Source organism: Papilio polytes, unplaced genomic scaffold (assembly GCF_000836215.1).
Source record: "Papilio polytes unplaced genomic scaffold, Ppol_1.0 DF822622.1, whole genome shotgun sequence".
Classification (NCBI taxonomy): Eukaryota; Metazoa; Arthropoda; class Insecta; order Lepidoptera; family Papilionidae; genus Papilio; species Papilio polytes.
Window position 1 is genome coordinate 931,908 of NW_013526582.1, and position 20,989 is coordinate 952,896.

At 35.1% G+C, this 20,989-nt stretch overlaps 1 protein-coding gene across 1 annotated transcript; it reads right to left on the reverse strand.

Annotated features, from left to right (window-relative positions):
• Positions 1 to 6,016: 6,016 nt before the first annotated feature.
• On the reverse strand, positions 6,017 to 19,215 carry LOC106105872 (zinc finger protein 595-like). Its single transcript, XM_013286329.1, has 12 exons — positions 17,283 to 19,215; positions 16,562 to 16,687; positions 14,711 to 15,094; positions 13,739 to 13,902; positions 13,593 to 13,670; positions 12,744 to 12,875; positions 12,036 to 12,113; positions 10,719 to 10,889; positions 9,251 to 9,361; positions 8,287 to 8,398; positions 7,412 to 7,510; positions 6,017 to 6,433 (listed from the first exon to the last, which is right to left on the reverse strand). Exons 1-12 carry the CDS (start codon positions 17,397 to 17,399, stop codon positions 6,290 to 6,292), a joined length of 1,716 nt encoding a protein of 571 aa, XP_013141783.1. The 5' UTR covers positions 17,400 to 19,215; the 3' UTR covers positions 6,017 to 6,289.
• Positions 19,216 to 20,989: the final 1,774 nt, after the last annotated feature.

Consider the following 20,989-nt stretch of genomic DNA (forward strand, 5'->3'; position numbering starts at 1 on the left):
ACCTTGTGATATCCTTAATTCTTTTAGCTTTGTTCTTTTTTGTTTTCTTCCTCGTTTTTGTATACGATGCACATTTTTTAACTGTATTTACTGTTTTTATTTTAACCGGATCTGTTATAATATAATCCATGAAGGGTAATTGTGATATCGCTTCGATAGTAGCTAACAGATCTGGTGCGATCTCTTTAGATTTTTGACTACCACATACGTATGTTTTATTCAAAAAACTATACAAAACACGTGAATAAGTAATTTCTTCTTTGGCTCTTTGATTTATTACAATATTTGATGCATTATTATTTAATGCACTAAATATATTCATTACTTCGTTAACAAATGATTTTCTATATGCGTTTTTTTCTGAATCAGGAACTAAAGTAGATTTTTCATCCGATTTTGTCACATTTGTGGCCTTTACTGCAACTGAATTACATTTATATACAAGGTTTCGCCCACGACTTCATATGCGTGGATTTAACAAAAGTAGCCTATGTGTTCTTCCAGACTGTCATTTACGTTTATGCCAAATTTCATAGAAATCCGTTCAACCGTTTAGGCTACAAACTATAACAAACATCCATCCATCTAAACTTTCGCATTTATAATATTAGTATGATGTGAAATTTTAGTTGGATGGATGGATATTTGTTAGAGTTTGTAACCTAAACGATTGAACGGATTTCGATAAAATTTGGCATAGACGTAGAGGATAGTCTGGAAGAACACAGACTACTCAGTTTTTTTTAATTCCACGCGAACAGAGTCGCGGGTGAAAGCTAGTTTATAACATTAGTAAGATGTAACTTACCAATGAAAAATAAAAATAAAATACACTTCATACTTCCAGTTGGATTTCTTCATGAAAATGCTACATAATAAAATTTTATTGTGTTTATATTTTTATTGCAAATTGTAATCAAAAACATTTGTTTTATTCAATTTGAAATTTTCATTTTATAAGTATAATCTTAAGATTATCATAGTTTGTCTAAATAAGATAGATTAGTTTGACAATTCTTGTGACAGTTCAGTAGGGATGGGTTATGTAAAATCAGTCATGAATCTTATCGATTTTCGATTTTTATTCTTATAGAAGTTGGAATAGAGATTCGTAGTTATAACTTATGAATTTAAATAAAAAAACACTATTTTCTCAAATTAATAATGACCTGCAAAACCATAACAAATAATGTGAGTGAATAAATATTTATTACTACTACAGCTGTACGTAATCGAATTGGATTTCGCTATTATTATTGTCATCGTTAAATTCCCTATACTATAATCAATACTAGAGTTGTCTTCTAAATTAGTTAATAACAAAATAATAATTTTAGTTGAGTTCGATAATTATTTAAACCAAATATCGATATAGTTCATAATTTTTCGCTGCGTGTTTATTTCGTCACTACGATACCAGTCTATTAAGTACGGCATTTGCCTTCATACAAATTGAATTCGATACTTCATGCGTCCTTTATCAAACTAATCTATCTTATTTAGACAAACTATAGTATGTCGGCCACCCTCCACTTTATTTTTTACATTCAAAACATACCAACATTTCCATCTACCGTGGTAGAACTCGGTAGCAAACAGATAACATATAGTAGAAATTGTAATCGATACAGCCTAATAAACAATAATAAACAAAAGAAACAGAAATATTATAATTTCAACCTATGTTGATATAACGAACAAAATATTTATTGAAGCAGATTTTTAAGTTACATCGTCAACAAGTACTGTTGGAAAATTTTATTACATTTAAATTGATAGCATAATACAATACATAACTATATACAAAAAAGTAAACTAATCATTTTAGTGCCACAAGTAAACAATAATCGAATGTAGTTACAACTAGCTGTTGCCCGTGATTTCGTCCACCCAATCTCTACTATTATAATAAAACGTAAACACACATTTCTTTGTTGCCTAAGATGTCAGCAATCACAGTATGTTATTGAATAATTCTTTTTTTAATAAATAGTCCTACACTTGTGTCACGCTTTAGGTTATATGTTTTAACGCCATTAAACTTAGGTGGTAAATATTTTGGATAAAAAACCTTATGTGGGAAAGATGCCATAAGTTGTTACCAACATCAAGGAGGCAAGGTTGTCATGGTTTGACATCACATCATGTCATTTTGACATTTGCAATAGATAATTTGACAAATGTGAACAATAAAATGATTTTTTTATAATTTTATGCGGATGAAGTCGCATAGGAACAGGTAGTATTAAAATAAAAAGTAGTCTATAATATGTCCGTCTGTCAGCTACTCCAGTGAAAGTCCGTTCAAAATCGGTCCAGCGGTTTCGGAGATTACCCGGAACAAACGCGGCTTGCGGACAGACAGACAAAAAAAAATAAATGCGATTTTTGTTATCCCCGAAATCTGGATATTTCTATTAATATTACAGACACTCCAATTTTATTATATGTATAGAATAGATATACAAGACAACGTATCAATTGAGTGCAAAATACAATCTCTTTGGCTAACAGTACGAATACAGCCAAAGAGGTTGCAGACTGGCCACCAAGACGTTTGCATTATTTGTTGTTAAAAAGAATAGAAGGAAAAGGGACGCGTACAAGATGTGATCGCGATATATGTAGTTTTTGTTAAATAAATAATAAAAAAGTTTTCGTTTGGGTAAACATACACTTTTTTGTTGCCTAAGATGTAAGCAATTACAGCATATTTTTGAATAATTCTTTCTTTAATGAAATACCCTACACTTACGTCACGCTTTAGACTATATATTTTCACGCCATTAAACTTAGGGGGTAAATATTTTGGATAAAAACCCTAATGGAGGTAACTGTTGTAAATGAAACCTGCTTTATGTAGAGGTTGCATTGTAAGACTGGCTGTCTAGGATATTTTAAATAATGACATATGTTTGATCAGTTAGTTGTTCGAAATTAGAAAAAAAGCACATGTTATGTATAGTGGAAAAATAAAATCTTATTTTCTATATACACTTGTATTAATATAAATTTAAATGTGAATAAATAACAAACATTATTTATTATATCATTTGTGTGCTGGCAGGAGCAAATTCCTATCAGAAACAGACCATAAGTTGCTGCCAACATCAAGAAAGAAAGATTGCTGAGACTTCCCATGTCATGTCATTTTGACATTTGCTATTGATAATTTGGCAAATGTGATGCGGATGAAGCCGCACGGGAACAGCTAGATATAAATAAGTTTGAATAAGGATGTTTTAGTTAGAAGAAAAGTTTTTATTTTGTATTTTTGGCTGCCGCACTGTCGGTAACAAGTTAAACAATATTTAAACAATATCTTTCCATCACCAGCTCACTATAGGTCCCCACCGAGGGGCTCGGAGCCTACCCTAAGTAAGGGTGACTAGGCCATAGTCAACCACGCTGCACTGCGGGTTGACTTCACACATATCTTTGAATTTCTTCGCCGATATGTGCTGCATCACGATGTTTTCCTTTACCGTAAGAACGTTGGGTAAATTATGTACATATGAAAATTCGAAAAATCGAAAATCACAGGTACAGCGGGATTCGAACCCAAAACCTGTAGATTACAATTCAAGTGCTTAAAACACTGAGCTACCGACGCTCTTGTATGTACAATATCTTTATAATCCTTTAAACATTTAAAGGCATTATTATGTCAATTTAAATACTAAATACAAAATAATTTAATAAATAAATCCATAGATTAAAGTCTAGTCTATAACATAGGTTAGGTTCCGAGATAATATAGAATAGTATTTCCTTGTTAATGTTCAAAATAATTATAAACAATAATAGCGTTCTGGTCACATAAGACAACTGAAACTGTTTTTTCAATCGAAACCGAAACTGAACTTTAGGCCTTGCTCTCTGTTTCGGACGAAACAGAAACCGAACTTTCGGTCTTGCTCTCTGTTTCGGACGAAACCGAAACCGAACTTCGGCCTTGCTCTATTTCGGACGAAACCGAAACTTCCGAGGACACAGATTAATGTGTATTGAAATTTAGCTAAAATAAAAAAATACATACACAGACACTATAACGACTGGATGCAGATCATGCTGAAGATATCAGCGACAGGAAATCTTTTTCAGGATTTGTCTTTATTTTAGGAGGAGCTATATCTTGGGAAAGCAAGAAGCAGAGCACAGTAGCTCTATCAAGCGCTTAAGCTGAATATGTTGCTATGTCAGAGGCATGTAGTCAACATTCTTAAAAAGTCTTATTGAAGAATTGACTACAAAGAATGGTGTCTTTACAGTGGTAGAGCCCGCTTTAACATCTTCGCACTGCAGGGCTCGCCCCAGCAATACCACGACCACACAGACAGTAGTGAAGTGGAAGCAATTCCGCGTACAGTCTGATGAGTGTGGTGCCGGAAGCCTAACTTTGGTTCCTTTTCATTCCCACCCTTTTCTTATGAAAAAGGATGGGAAGGGAAAGTGGATTTGGTAGCGGAGACACATAGAAAGGGGACATATTCTCTTTATGTGCGTCTCCTCCGTCGGATAAGGGTAGGCAACGAATCGCGAATGTCTATGGGCTGTCGCTTCGCCATTTTAGCGGATTCAGGTGGTCGCTTGCTCGTTTGCCATCTTATATGATAAAAAAATGCCATCACTATATATAGTGACAGTCAGCCATACAGATAGCGAAGAATCCTTTATCAACGGACGAAACAAATACATGTCTAATGTAAATACATCAAAGAAGCTGTCAGTAATAATATTATAAAGGTGGAGCTATCCCACATGACGAGAATCTCGTGAAAGACGAAAATGAAAAATTATTAAAATATTTGGATGTGGCTCACGAGGTTACCACCATGTGACGTATGAAATCGACTACCATTATTCCGATAGTCGTTTCGGTACACGGGTCAGCGAAGAGCTTCGACCAACACCTCAAGAAGCTCTCGCTAGACAGTTTAAGGGCCCGATACAAAAGGCGGTTATTTTAGAAACTGCATGAATAGTGAGGAGGTTCCTGTCTCTGCCCTCACCACTGGTTGCTTGAGGCCTCGGATTCCGCAGCCGGTGGTGCTCTATTTTTTTACATAATATGTTTCTTTTTATAACAAATTATGTAAAATATATCTATATCTATACTATTATAATAAAGCGTAAACACACACTTCTTTGTTGCCTAAGAAGTCAGCAATCGCAACATATGTTTAAATAATTCTGTTTGTTCAAGGAGTTTTTACACGTTTTTAGAGTCAAGCCATTAGAATTGAAGAAGAAATTAAATTATTTCAAAATTAGAACACATTGTCGACGTCATCACTTTTTTCTAGTCTGTTTCTGTACATATTTTATCATTACATAATGTCTCCGTTAAAATAGTTTTATTTCTTAATCTTTTACGATATACACTGTTTTTAATAAAAAGCCCAACACTTACACGCTTTATGCTATATATTTTCACGCCATTAAACTTAGGGGCTAAATATTTTGGATAAAAACCCTAATGTGGGAAAGAGACCATAAGTCGCTGCCAACATTGAAGCAAGATTGCCAAGTTTTGTAATGTCATGTCATTTTGACATTTGCTATTGATAATTTGACAAATGTAAACAATAAAATAAATGCTTTTTATTTTCTTGCGGGTGAAGCCGCACGCGAACAGCTAGTGTCTAATAAATAATCTGTTATATATTCCATTATTTGTGTGCTGGCTGAAGCAAATTCCTATGATTTACTATTTTATCTATCCGATAGATAAATCGCAACAAACAAAGAGAAAAGATTTGTATTTTTATATGTATTAAACTCAAAAACTACCAGACATATCAAAAATTCTTTCCAAATTAGAAAGGTAAATTATCGCTGAGTAACATATTTTAACGTGGACGAAGTCGCGAACAACAGCTAGTAAAAATAAATTAAAAGCCCCATTATCGAGTAACATCGACACACGAAAACATAAACACGATATCAAAACCAACTTTAAAATATAAAATTAATGAATAGAATTATTAATTACCACTTATTTGTACCAGGAATAATAAAAATTAATCGATTTTTGACTTTTTGACCTTGAGATACTTTGTTGTGTTTTACATTGAAGTGACATCTGAGCGTAAGTTTTGAATGGAATAAGACGAATGACGTCAATTGTCTCATGACAACTCCGGTCGCGTTTTAGTCGCTCGTAAATGGTCGTAATTTAATTTTATTACTTTTAGCTCAATGGTTGAATATCTTCGCGTCATTTTTTGATCTGGTTCTTTAACAAGCAGAATCATTTAAAAAAAGATAAATATATGCATATTCCCTATTACGTGTCCCTTTTACGGTGTACTCTTCGCACATGTCTGGACAAACAGGAGTGCCAGCTGAAGCGCGCGCTGCACGAGACACACTTGTATGGGGCTTCGCGCGCGTGCAGCCCCGACACGTGGCCGCGGAGCTTCGCCTGATTCTGGAACACATTAATCATACTAATATTATAAATGCGAAAGTATAGATGGATGTTTGTTAGAGTTTGTAGCCTAAACTGCTGAACGGATTTTGATTAAATTTGGTATAGATGTAGAGAATAGTCTGGAAGAACACATAGAGTACTAATTTAATTTTTTTTTATTCCACGCGGTCGGAGTCGCGGGCGAAAGCTAGTATTATATATGCGGAAGTTTAGTTGGATGGATGTTAATTTGTAGCCTAAACTGCTGAACGGATTACGATGAAATTTGGTATAGATTTAGAGGAGTCTGGAAGAACACATAGGCTACACACTTATGTTTTTTTTAATTCCACGCGGGCGGAGTCACAGGCGAAAGCTAGTATACCAATAAACCAAATTTCGTCACATCCGGCGTTTGCTAAAAATGTTAAAGCCCTAAATCTTACCAATCTTATAAACTAGCTTACGTCCGCGTGGAATTTAAGAAGAACCAAAAATAAGTAGCCTATGTGTTCTTCCAGACTATCCTCTACATCTGTACCAAATTTCATTGAAATCCGTTCAGCAGTTTAGGCTACAAACTCCAACAAACATCCATCTAAACTTTCACATTTATAATATTACTAAGATGCGATAGTTTAGATGGATGTTTGTTAGTATGTAGTCAAAACGGCGATGTCAACAATCACAGCATATTTTTTTAATAATTCCTTCTTTAATAAAATCCCTACACTTATGACACGCTTTAGCCTATATATTTTCACACTATTAAACTTAAGGGGTAAATAATTTGTAAAAAAAATCCATCATGCCCACATGAAGCCCCTTTCCCAAAAGGGACCAGAAACTACAAGCTGCCAACATTACGAAAGGAAGGTTATTATGGTAACGGTAATTTTGACATTTGGAATTGAAAATTTAACAAATGTAAACAATAAAATACAGTTTTTTATATTTTAATGCGAATAAACCTCACGGGAACAGGTAATTTCTTACCGGAAACGCTTTCCCGCAGTGATGGCAGAGATGACCGGCCTGATCTTTCTCATGGACATTCTGTTTATGGAGATACAGAGACGTATGACTCTTGAATACCTGAAACATTCAAAAAATTATGACAGTGGTAGAGGCCGCTCTAACATGTCGGCAGTGCAGGCTCTCAGCAATACCACGACCTCAGACATCGTCAAGTGGAAGATATTCCGCCCACTGATCAGTGTGCTGCCGGAGGACTCATTTTATTCCCTTTTCTTAAGTGGTTAAGATGGGAAGGAAAAGTGGATTTGACGGTGGAGACGCATAGTAAGGGGACATATCCTCTTTATGTGCGTCTCCTCCGTCAATGAAGGGTAGGCAGCGCTGCAATTGTGGATGTTTATGTGCAGTCGCTTTCCATTTCGGTGGATTCAGACCACTTGCTCGTTTGCAACATATTATTAAAAAATGCATTTTTGTTAACGAGCTGTTGCCCGCGACTTCGTCCGCGTGGTATTAGAAAACATACTAACTATATAAATAACAAAAAGCTACGTATCCCGGGAACCGGACATTTCTCGGGGATGAATCTTATCCCATGTGTACTCCACACTTTGTTTTATATCTGTGACAAATTTTAATAAGATATGTTGAACCGTTGCAGAATGATCGAGTGAACATTAAAAAACTGAATCAATGAATCCCACGGGAACCGTAACTATTCCCGGGATAAAAAGTAGCCTATGTGCTCTTCCAGACTACGCTCTAAACCTGTGACAAATTTCATAGAGATCCGTTCAGCCTTTTAGGCTACAAACGGTAACAAACATCCATCTAAACTTTCGCATTTATAATATTAGTTATTGTTAATATATTAAAGTTTTTAGAACAATTACCTTCTGACATTCAGTACATTTATGTACGTAGTTCTTCAAATGATCCCAATCCACGTGGTCACGTAGTCGAGTTTTGTTCGCAAACCGTTTGCCGCATTCACTGCACATGTATCTGAAATCATTATAAATCCTTATAAATGCGAAAGTTTAGATGGATTTCGATGAAATTTGGTACAGATGTAGAGGATGGTCTCGAAGAACACATAGGCTACTTGCTTTTGTTTTTTTTAATTCCGCGCGGACGGAGTCGCGGGCGAAAGCTAGTACTATTATAAATGCGAATGTTTAGATGGATGTTTGTTAAAGTTTGTAGCCTAAACTGCTAAACGGATTACGATGAAATTTGTCACAGGTTTAGAGCATAGTCTGGAAGAACACATAGGCTACTTTTTATCCCGGGAATAGTTACGGTTCCTGTGGGATTCATTCATTTAGTTTTTTAATGTTTACTCGATCATTCTGCAACAGTTCAACATATCTTATTGAAATTTGTCACAGATATAAAACAAAGTGGAGTACACATAGGATAGGTTTCATCCCCGAGAAATGTCCGGTTCCCGAGGGATATATAGCTTTTTGTTATTTACATAGTTCGTATGTTTTGTAATACAACGCGGACGAAGTCGCGGGCAATAGCTAGTATATTATGAATACGAAAGTTTAGATGGATGTTTGTTAGAGTTTGTAGCCTAAACGGCGGAACGAATTTCGATGAAATTTGGTATAGATGTAGAGGATAGTCTGAGAGAACGCATAGGCTACTCATTCCTTTTTTAAATCCACGCGGACGTCGCAGGCGAAAGCTAGTATTCTATATTATCGATTTATACAGACTTTCTACCTTTAATATTAGTTTAATTTTCAAACACAATATAAAATTGGAACAAAATACCAAAGCTTATAAACTGTCACACAGATAAAGAAATTGTCAAAGATTAAAAAACGTCACAGAGTAAGTACTCACTTGAAATCATTCTCAGAGACATGTCGCATGCTGACTTTCATATGCTGTTCGTACGTTGCTTTAGACGAGAATGTTCTATTACACGGCTCGCAGATTAAATCGCCCTTTGCTCTGTAAATATAAAATTATGAAACTTAATTTTCTATATGTACGTCTTTTTACGAAGTTAAGCATCAGTATAGTACTTTTTTGCATACTAGTTGTTGCTCGCGACTCCGTCCGGGTGAATTTAATTAATTGCCTTTGTTACTCAGTGACTTAGCTTTTAAAAGGTGGTAGAAATGTGGAAATCGGTCTAGTAGTTTTTGAGTTATTTCAATTCATACAAAAAAACCTTTTCTCTTTATAACATTAGGCACAAAAAACTCAGCGATAACACAGCTTTATACAGGTGGTAATTTTTTTATAGATATCCTATATCACTAAATGATAATTTACCTTTCTAATGGTGAAAGAAGTTTTGAAAAAAAACAGTAGTTTTTGAGTTTATGCGTTACATGCAATACAAATGTTTCCTCTTTATAATATTAAGATAAAAATAAAAGTATGTTATGGACAACTTACTATAATAAACTTACATTTTATCTATACTAAAATTATAAAAAGAGAAATATTTGTATTTTTGTATTTTTGAAATAACTCAAAAACTACTGGGACGATTTCAAAACTACTTTCACCACTAAGAAGGTTATTTTATCATCATCTCCCCTGCCTTATCCTACTCCCGTAGGGTCGGCGCACTGGGTTTTCGTCCTCCACAGCACTTTATCATCCGTCATCTGTCATCACTCTCTTCTTGATCATGTCACCTTTCACACAATACATCTCTTTCTGTCTACCTCTACCGGTGTACCCCATTCATAACTAACGTCCGTGTTACATGCGATTCATCCCTTCTCATAACATGCCCCCACTCTAACCTTTTACTCCTTATTTTCTCAACCTCTGGGGCTACTCTCAAACTTCCTCTAATATACTCATAGAAAGGTTATTTTTTTTATAACATAAGGTGGCAAACGAGCAAGCGGCCACCTGAAACCGCCAAAATGGCGAAGCGACCGCTGCCCATAGACATCCGCAATTGCAGATGCGTTGCCTACCCTTATACGACGGAGGAGGAGACGCACATAAAGAGGATATTTCCCCTTCCTATGCATCTCCTCCACCGTCAAATCCACTTCCCCTTCCCAACCTCTCCTTTTAAGAAAAGGGTGGTAAAGAGAAAGGGACTTAAATTAGGACTCCGGCACCACATTCATCAGACTAAACACGGAATTGCTTCTACTTCACACCTGTCTTGTGTGGTCGTGGTATTACTGGGGGCGTGCCCTGCACTGCTAAGATGTTAAAGCGGGCACTACCACTGTCAATATTTGTGAGTAACATGTCTTTATATTTCAGTTTCACGGGAACAAAGTCACGAGCGACAGCTAGTATTACTATAAATTGGTAGAAAAAGTTTTCTTACCTAGCAGTATGACTTTCCATATGCCTCGCTAAATTTCCTCTCCATTGAAATTTCTTATCACACTGTGGACAGGGGAATGTCTCCCTCTGCTTATTAACTGATGCTTTTATCTCTTCTATTCTGTCCTTTTTCTTCTCCGGATTCTCTTCTAGAGGTAAATCTTTTAAGTTCCTTGAAAAAATGTAGAACCAGGTCAAGAAATATGATAAAATCACAATAATATTATAAATGCGAAAGTTTAGATGTTTGTTAGTTTGTAGCCTAAACGGATCTTGATGATATTTGGCATAGATGGGTAGTCTGGAATAACACATAGGCTACTTGCATTTGTTATTTTTTTAATGCCGCGGACGGAGTCGCGGGAAATGTTAGTTGAAAATTATAAATTAAAATGAGGATTTTTCCAATATAAACACTCTCTAAATTTAATAGTGTGAAAATATAGTCCAAAGCAGGTGATAAGTGTAGGGGATTTTTAATTTTTTTTTGTGTAGGGGGAAGAATTATTCAAAAACATACTGTGATTGCTGACTTCCTATATAACAAAGTGTGTATACGTTTTATTATATTAGTGGTTAAAAGTAATCGACCAATAGATGGCGCTGTATTCTTTTTATTTATCATTATTATAATTTTATTGAATAAAATTATTTGTAAAACTGCAATAAATATTAAATATTATTATTTATACTACATAAATTATAACACGGCTAAACTCACGTGATAACATTCTGTGTAGGCACCGACAGTTTCGACAGTTGGGGGTCCTTCTTCAGGGTGAGTGATTAATCGGGTATACTCGCTATCGCGTCGCGACGGTCACTGAGTGAGTCTGAGTGACCGTCTGAGTCACTTGAGTGACCGTCGCGACGCGATAGCGAGTATACCCGATTAATCACTCACCCTGAAGAAGGACCCCCAACTGTCGAAACTGTCGGTGCCTACACAGAATGTTATCACGTGAGTTTAGCCGTGTTATAATTTATGTAGTATAATGTCTCACGAAAGTTTTAATAAGTTAATTATTATTTATGTAAGAAGCAATTGTTAAATTGTTATTTTGGTATTAAAAATGTTACAATATTACTGTCTGAAAAGAAAAAAGGAAGAAAAAGTGAAGTGTAGTTAAAAAAGAAAATGTCAAGATGAAGAAAAATCAAGCATGTGTAGAAATTTTGTTATGTTGTAAAAATGACTTAAGTATGAATAAAGAAGAGATTTATCAAAAACAATGGTGTTATTTTATTAAGTAAACATGTTTTTGGTCCTTCGAGTCGGAGATGTAGAAGTATATAGATAATAAAATATTTATATTACCTGACTTTCAGCAATATCTGATGTTTCGAACTGGTTTTTATATGTTTTTGTAAATTAGACGTTGTAGTGAAAGACAATCTGAAAGGAAAATTCCAACTTTTACGCTGTTTTTCACTTCTAAACAGAGAGATAGAACATTTTTTACAGTGCCTGCTTTAACATCTTAGCACTGCAGGGCCGGCATGCCCCCAGTAATACCACGACCACACAGAAGACCAGGAGTAAAGTGGAAGCAATTCCGTGTTTCGTCTGATGAGTGTGGTGCCGGAGGCCTAATTTAAGTCCCTTTCTCTTTACCACCTTTTTCTTACAAGGAGAGGTTGGGAAGGGGAAGTGGATTTGACGGTGGAGGAGATGCATAGGAAGGGGAAATATCCTCATTATGTGAGTCTCCTTCTCCGTCGTATAAGGGTAGGCAACGCATCTGCAATTGCGGATGTCTATGGGCAGCGGTCGCTTCGCCATTTTGGCGGTTTCAGGTGGCCGCTTGCTCGTTTGCCACCTTATGTTATAAAAAAAAAGATAGAACATAAATATTGCTATCTCTCTCGTACTTTGACGGGTAAAGACCTATAAGGATTTTATAGCAGTTTTTTGCGCCTGCTTGTTTTGAGAATACCAGTAAACAAAAATATTCCCGACTTCTTTCGAAATTTTTTCAAATCCGTGATGTTGGAATTTACAAACATATATCCGTCTCTTTCTTACCTGCACGTTTCACAATATGGCTTCCTTTTCTGTCCCGTTTCAATACGATGCGTTTCTAAATGTTTCCGTAAAGACGTCTTCCATCGAAATGTTTTCTCACAAAGTTCACAAGGGAAACAAGGTTGTTCTGTACTGGAAACAAATTTAGGATAAAATTAAAAGTAATAAAAATACAGCCTACGAGTATATTACCCACAGAAAAATTACCTTTCTAACGGTGAAAGGATTTTTAAAATCTGACCAATAATTTATTGAGTTATTTCAATACATACAAAAATACAAATCTTTTCTCTTTATAATATTAGTATAGACGACCTGCCGCAAACTTTGATAGCGCAATTTTGTACCACCCATTACGCCATTTTGTCAACGCGGAATTTACAAAAAAGTTGCCTATAATATGCCTATCCATGTCTGCTACCGACAATGAGTCCGGTAGAAATTGGCCCAGTCGTTTCGAGGTTACCCGGAACAAACGCTTTTTTTTCTTTTGATATTTTAAACAGACACTCCAATTTTATTACATGTATAGATATAGATTGATTACATTAGTATAGTATATATCTTAAAAAAACTTAGAAATAAGATTATTTTTAATGGAGAAATGTGTATTGGTAAAAAATGTGCAGAAAAAGACATAGAGAATACGATGACATTGACAACGTGTTCTAATTTTAAATAATTTAAATTCTTTTTAATTGCTTGAGACATAAAAAGAAAAAGACAGAGAATACGATGACATTGACAATGTGTTCTAATTTCAAATAATTTTTCTTTTTTTCTAATTGCTTGAGATATAAAAACATGTAAAAACTCCTTGAACATATAGATAAAAAATATAAAGATTACCTGTTATTTTGAATTTCTTCAACAATCACTTCCTGGTCATCATTCAATTTACTTTCCATTTGACAATTATAATCTACACTGTAAGGAATCGATCATCAATAATTTAGTTTATAAACACAACTCTGAGTGCAATTTGAAACCATCACCTGTGTACAATATTGTAGTGCTTTGTGACTGCTGTTTTACTTATAAAATTTTTCTCACATAACTGACACTTAAACCTCCTCTTATGTCTATTTATATGGTAATTATACGATACTTCAGTCGAGAAGGAACATTTACAAACATCGCATTTAAATTTCGATGCATTCTGGAAATAAATAGTCATAATATAAATCTATACATATGATATAATCTAACAGTGGTAGAGGACGTTTTTACATCTTCGCACGAATGGTTCGGTTCGCACCCAGCAATACCACGACCACACAGAAAACAGGCGTGAAGTGGAAGCAATTCCGCATTCAGTCAGTGATGAATGTGGTGCCGGAAGGCTTAATTTTAGTCCCTTTCCCCTGAGAAGAGATGAGAAGAGGAAATGGATTTGACGCTGGAGGAGACGCATAGGAAGGGGAAATGTCATCTTTATGTGCGTCTCCACCGCCAATGAAGGGTAGACAGCGCATCTGCAATTGCGGATGTTTATGTGCAGCGGTCGCTTTCCTTTTCGGTAGATTCAGGTGGCCGCTTGCTTGTTTGTCACCTTATACTATACAAAAAAATAGGTTTTGCCCGCGACTCCATCCGCGTGGAATTAAAAAAACCAAAAGTGAGTAGTCTATGTCTTCTTTCTGGCTATCCTCAACATCTGTGCCAAATTTCATCGAGATCTATTCAGCAGTTTAAGCTACAAACTGTAACAAACATCCATCCATCTAAACTTTCACATTTATAATATTAATAAGAAGAAAGATTGAAGTGTCTGTATTAAAAGAATTCCAAATTTCGGGAAGATGATGTATTTGCGTTGTTGATAATAAAAAACGCATTTATTTGTCTGTCTGTCTGTCCGCAAGCCGCATTTGTTCCGGGTATACATAAATGGGCATATTATAGGCTACTATTTTAAATATCGAGTGGACAGAGTCGCGGGCAACATCTTGTAAATAAAAACTTACCACTTCATGTTTCAAATATATGTGATCTTGTAAATCATCTGCATTCGGAAACACTGTTATACAATTATCACATTTGAACACCGCATTGATATATTCTTCTTTACACAACAACACTCTTCTTTCTACATCCAACTCTTCTGCACTTAACTCTATCTCCTTGTACACTTTATTACATTTCTTATTCAATTTACGTGATTTCTTCCTTTTGATTTCTAACTCTCTATCGTCAGTATTCTCTGAACAATCTTCAGTTTTGATTTGATCTATTCCAACATCCCATACTTTTTCCACTTTGATATCAACCAAATCATCAGGTATTATTATATCAATTATTTTGTGTGTTTCTAATCTTGATGTCGTCCTTATTTGTGATAGATCTGTATTCTGAAAAAAGAAAAAAATATAATTTACTATTATTAAGAAAACCAGTACTACAGTAGCACAACACTAAATCTTAGACATATAAGTCACATCTCTAACTGACAGCTGTCAATGTCATTAGATGTATTATATATTGCGCGCCATCTTAGCGAAAAGTGTGGCTCTGAGTTTTTTAAGTTATGAAATCAACAACTTGCCCTTATCCCTTACAGAGGGTCGGCACAGTATGTGCTGCTTCCACACATTTCTATCAGCCGTCATATCTGAATCCACTCCCTTTTTAAGCATATCCTCTTTCACACAATCACATACTTTCTTCGGTCTTCCTCTTCCTTTGTAGCCATCATTCATTCTTAACACTTTCTGGTTTACATCCCCATTGTCTTGTCGCATAACATGTCCATACCACGCTAACCTTTTGCTTCTCAATTTCTCCACCACTGGTGCTACTTTCAAACTTTCTCTAATGTACACATTCTCAACTTTATCCATTCTTGTCACACCACACATCCATCTTAACATATGCATCTCAACCACATGCAATCTCCTTTCATCTTCGACTTTGGTGGCCCAACATTCAGATCCATACAATAAAACAGGTCTTATGATGGACTTGTAGATCTGCCCCTTCAACTTAAGAGGCAAGTTCACACAATAGTATCAATTATATAAATTGTTTAAAACTATATAATGAATGGATAGGTTTAGAATGAATGTTTACCGCCTAAACTGCTGAATAGATTTCAATGAAATTTGGTATAGATACTACACTTTATGTACAGTAGCTTTTCGCACTGACAGTTGCCTATATAATGTTGATATCTGTCAATACTAGATTACTACAGTAAATAATAATTTGGTACAACTAAAATGCTGAGGGTCTGTCCCACCAAATAGTAAATTGTCTGATAACAATCCAACAAGTAAGATGTGATGGAAATATTGGATTTTGTTTCCTTGTGACATCATTTTTAAGCTATCTGAGCATCTATCAGAGAGTGGTGGGACAGGCTCTAAGTCATAAATTGTATGTTGTGGCAACTTTTAGGATTGAAAAGAAACTTTATGGTAATTGTCACCGGTACCATGCTACAGCACACTTTGGTTAAGTTTTAATTAATTCCAGGTGGACATAATTGCATTTAGTTTGTGTAATAAATAAGTAAAACAAAAGTACTGGCTTATGAGAATAGTCATATATTAAAATTAATGTTCATCATCCACTTGCACTTATCCCTTATGGAGGGTCGGCACAGTATGTGCTGCTCTTCCATACATCTCTATCAGCCGTCATATCTGAATCCACTCCCTTCTTAAGCATATTCTCTTTCACACAATCACATACTTTCTTCGGTCTTCCTCTTCCTTTGTAGCCATCCACATTCAATCTTAACACTTTCTGGTTTATGTCCCCATTGTTTCATCGCATAACATGTCCATACCACACTAACCTTTTAAAATTAATGTTACCTGTTTCAAATAATTCTGAAATACTTCAAAGGAATCAATAACTTGTCGTTGGAATTTCGTAAAGCGAGATATGATTGCATCACACTCCCAGCACAGAGACATTGGTATACTTTCATTCTGCAATACCTGTAATTAAAAAATGGTATTGTATATAAGTAAATTTACTAAAAAGTTCAAACTAACACTGTTTTTTTTGGGTTTACATTCATTACTTTAAGCAGCATATATAAAAAACAAAGTAAGATATACTGTCATAATCGTGTTTTTTTTTTATAATATAAGGTGGCAAACAATAAAGCGGTCACCTAATTCGCATAAATGGCGAAGCGACCGCTGCCTATAGGGATTTGTAATTGCAGATGCATTGGCTACCCTAAAACGATGAAGAAGATATTTTCCTTTCCTATGCCGTCAAATCCACTTTCCCCATCCATTCTTCTAAGAAAAAAGTGATAAGAGAAAGGGACTTTAATTAGGCCTCCAGCACCACACTCATCAGAAGAAACGCGGAATCACTCCCACTTTACGCCTGTCTGTATGGTCGTGGTATTACACCGGGCGAGCCGACCCATTCGTGCGAAAATGTTATAGCAGGGTCTACTACTGTGTAGGAAAAGTAGACGATAACCGCCTTCTGGCAAATGGAATATAGGAACTTTGAACAACAGTTAACCGTTACACACTATACTTCTGGTAATTATTGATAGCTAAATAAATTCACCGGTATTTCACTAAGAATTTGTAAGAAACATTTCTTCTTCCAATAGTCTTCGAGTATTAACATTTTTCGACCAACACAAAGACATCCTACACACAAAACGCAGTCAGTAATCTCCATCGGACTGTATATTGTTAAGACAAGAATAATTAACGTTGTTTCATTCAGAAATTTCAAATATAGGTGAATAATTTAGTTAAAACAACGAACGAAACCAAACCAAACATCTTCCACAAATTGCTTTCATTGTCACTGTCAATCGGTATCAGTGTTGCCAATGAAAATTTTGACAGCTGAATTGACCGCTGCTTATAGACATCCGGAATAGCGGATGCGTTGCGAACACTTAAATGAAGGTGGAGGAGACTCACATAAAGAGGATATTTCCCATTACTTTGCATCTCCTGCAACGTCAAATCCACGTTCCTTCCCAATCCTTTTCTAATAAGAAAAAGGGTGGGATGGGGAGTAAAGTTGGGTTTCAACGGAATTCAACCCACTTCACGCCTGTCCTCTGTGTGGTCGTGGTTGGTATTACACCGGGCCAGCCAACCTGTTCGTGCAAAAATGTTAAAGCGGGCTCTACCATCGTTGGAGTTGTGTTTGAATGGGTAAAGATCAACAGTGATCAGAAACACCAGTGAAAAAAATAAATCCTAACACTGGTGGCGCTAGGATCTCAAATGTTTACGTTCAAATATATTGTGAATTTTAGAAAATAAAGAGGGGACATTTTCAACACATTTGGGCATCTAATGTTAATTAAATTCTTTTAAGGTTTTCACCTATTTCAATACAAACAAGACTTTTTCACGCAATGTACCGGGTATACCAAGTTTCATTGGCAACACTGCTGTCATCAAATCGATCGGTCGACCATTTTCAACCCATTTTTGACAGTAAAACAGCAAGAGGTGTGTCGTGTGGCTTTCATTTGTATTGTGTTTCGTGGATTTTTATAAATTACAATTTAGTAGTTATGTCATCAAAATGCTAAAATCTCCCATTGTTGTTTCGTCTTACAAAGTTGTACAGCACATTTTTGGTTTATCAAATTATCGCACTGGATGAACATGATTTTGGTCTGTTTCTGGCATATTTTGGTCTAAAAAATAGTTTTGGTCAAATGGTTCATGGTTTAATTGTGGTATCTGTTACCTATTGATAATGGATTAGCTGTCTGTTGGATGATGAGAGCGTATTTTACGCGTGGGCTATTAATGGATCTTTCGAATCTGTCCAGCCGACACTTTGTCTTATCATGTCTTGCAGAGTATGTAGGCGACAGTATTTTTTTACGATTTTAAGAGCAGTCGTTTATTCTGTATTCTATATGTGCAGAGTTTCAGTTTGCTCTGTACATCTTGTTAGGAAAGATTTTTATTTGATGCTTGACAATAGCGGGAGGGCATGAAACTTAAAAAATCTTTATCTACAAGCTGTTTTTCAATGTCCATGTCTCGTCCTTGTCTATCTAAATACATTTCAACTTGGTGTATGTAGAAATTGCACCCAAAATAAGAAGATAAAAAAGTCTTGTTTGCAAGATGGAATATGTTTATTTTAAAGTTACATAATTCCGGAGAGTTCTTTCAACACTAAGTGTTACCTTGGATGGTTGATATTTGTGTCCTTCCTAACACATGAGTTATATAATAAGAGTGTTGCTCTTTCACACTTCAAAGGATCTATAAAAACTGAATTATTAATATATGTCAAATTGGACAGTTATATTTTAATTAGAAAATTGTGGTATTATTTTAATTATATGGATGTTTCACAATTCTTGGTAATCACTAGTTGTTGCTCACGACGTTGTATATGTTAAATTGAAGTCATGAAAAAACTTGTTACTGATAAATAACCTTTCTAATTGTGAAGGAATTTTTAAAATCGGCCCAATAGTTTTTACGTGAATCAACATACAAAAATACAAATCTTTCCTTTTTATAATATTAGTATAGATGAAAGTGGTTTTTAAGTCAATAACATGTTTCGTTTGTTCTGGATGTTATAGATTGTTGATCTCTAGAAATATTTTGGATAAAAAGGCACATTTTACTGGCTTCGAATTTATGACATATCCATGGTTTGATTCTATTTGTCATGTTTTAAATAGTTTTGGGAGCGTGGACTACTGCTCTTGGTTGCATTGTTTCTCAGTCATGAACCCAACCAGCTGCCTTTTCTACTTAAATCATAAACAACCCGAATTACACAGATATTATTTTTTTGCAAACTTGTGGGTCCACGGAATTTTTCCAAAAATTGTGATTATTCTCCTATTTTTGCATGCGTTTGTCGTTAAAAAGCTGTCTTGTATTTTGAATGTATTAGCAGTCTTTTGGATGGTTAGAGCGTATTTTACGCGAAGGTTATTAATGGATGTTTCAAAAGTGACAGCTGACTCTTTGTCTTATCATGTCTTTTGCAGAGTACGCATGCGACAGTATTTTTTCCTACGATTGTAAGAGCAGTCGTTTATTCTGTATTCTTAGAAGAATTATGACTACACAAATTGTATTGATTTTGAATAGAATAACCACCGAGAGGTGGACATTTTTTGCTGTTATATTGTGAGGTGTACAGAGTTTCAGTCTGCTTTGTACAACAAGTTTGTGTAAATGTTTACTTGAGACTTGACAATAGCGGGAGGGCATGAAACTTATAAAATCTTTATCTACAAGCTGTTTTTCAATGTCCATGTCCGTTTGTCTATTTAAATACATTTCAACTCGGTATATGTAGATATGACAACCATAATAAGAAGATAAATTAATCTTGTTTGGAAGATGGTACATGTTTATTTTAAAGTGACATAATTCCGGAGAGTTCTTTCAACACTCAATTGTTACCTTGGGTGGTTGATATTTGTGTCCTTCCTAACACATGAGTTATATTATACGAGTGTTGCTCTTTCACACGCAAAAGAATCTACAAAAACTGAATTATATATTTATGCCAAATTGGACAGTAAGATACAATTTTATCATATTATATTTCAATTAGAAATTTGTGGTATTATTTTAATTATATGGATGTTTCACAATTCTTGGTAACCACTAGTTGTTGCTCACGACTTTGTATATATGAAATTGAAGTCATGAAAAAACTTGTTACTGATAAATTACCTTTCTAATTGTGAAGGAATTTGTAAAATCGGCCCAATAGTTTTTACGTGAATCAACATACAAAAATACACATCTTTCCTTTTTATAATATTAGTATAGATGAAATTGCTTTTTGCGTCCATGAATGTATTTCATTTGTTTTGGATAAAAAGGCACATTTTACTGGCTTCGAATTTATGACCCATCCATGGTCATTGTGAGTTTGTAAAGACATGCTGTTTAAGTATTATATTACATTAAGAGAAGCCAGTCCTCTGTCTTGTGTTCACAAGGACTATTGTCGAATATTGTCTGTTAAGTCCCCTGTAAGCAAGGGGCAAGAGTAGCTTCGCTGTTTTAGCAACTTTTTATAAATCGGTAATAAATTTGAGGTTATCTGGTGATAGTCGGACTGAATATATAAACATAAGTCTGTTGCTCATGTTTTAAATAGTTTTGGGAGCGTGGACTACTGCTCTTGGTTGTATTGTTTCTCAGCCATGAAGACAACCAGCTGACTTTTATAATTAAATTATAAACAACCCGAATTACACAGATGTTCAAAATTTCAACATTCTATTAGCTTACCTGCTTTATCTC

Bases quoted from the DNA above. Each gene is read 5' to 3' on its own strand.
- LOC106105872 (XM_013286329.1), bottom strand. From the start codon at position 17,399: ATGGAGATTACTGACTGCGTTTTGTGTGTAGGATGTCTTTGTGTTGGT. The intron at 12,876-13,592 runs GTAATCTTTATA...ATTTGTTTCCAG, and splicing joins GAAGAAATTCAAAATAACAG to TACAGAACAACCTTGTTTCC. The intron at 12,114-12,743 runs GTAAGAAAGAGA...TTTTCCTTTCAG, and splicing joins CCATATTGTGAAACGTGCAG to ATTGTCTTTCACTACAACGT.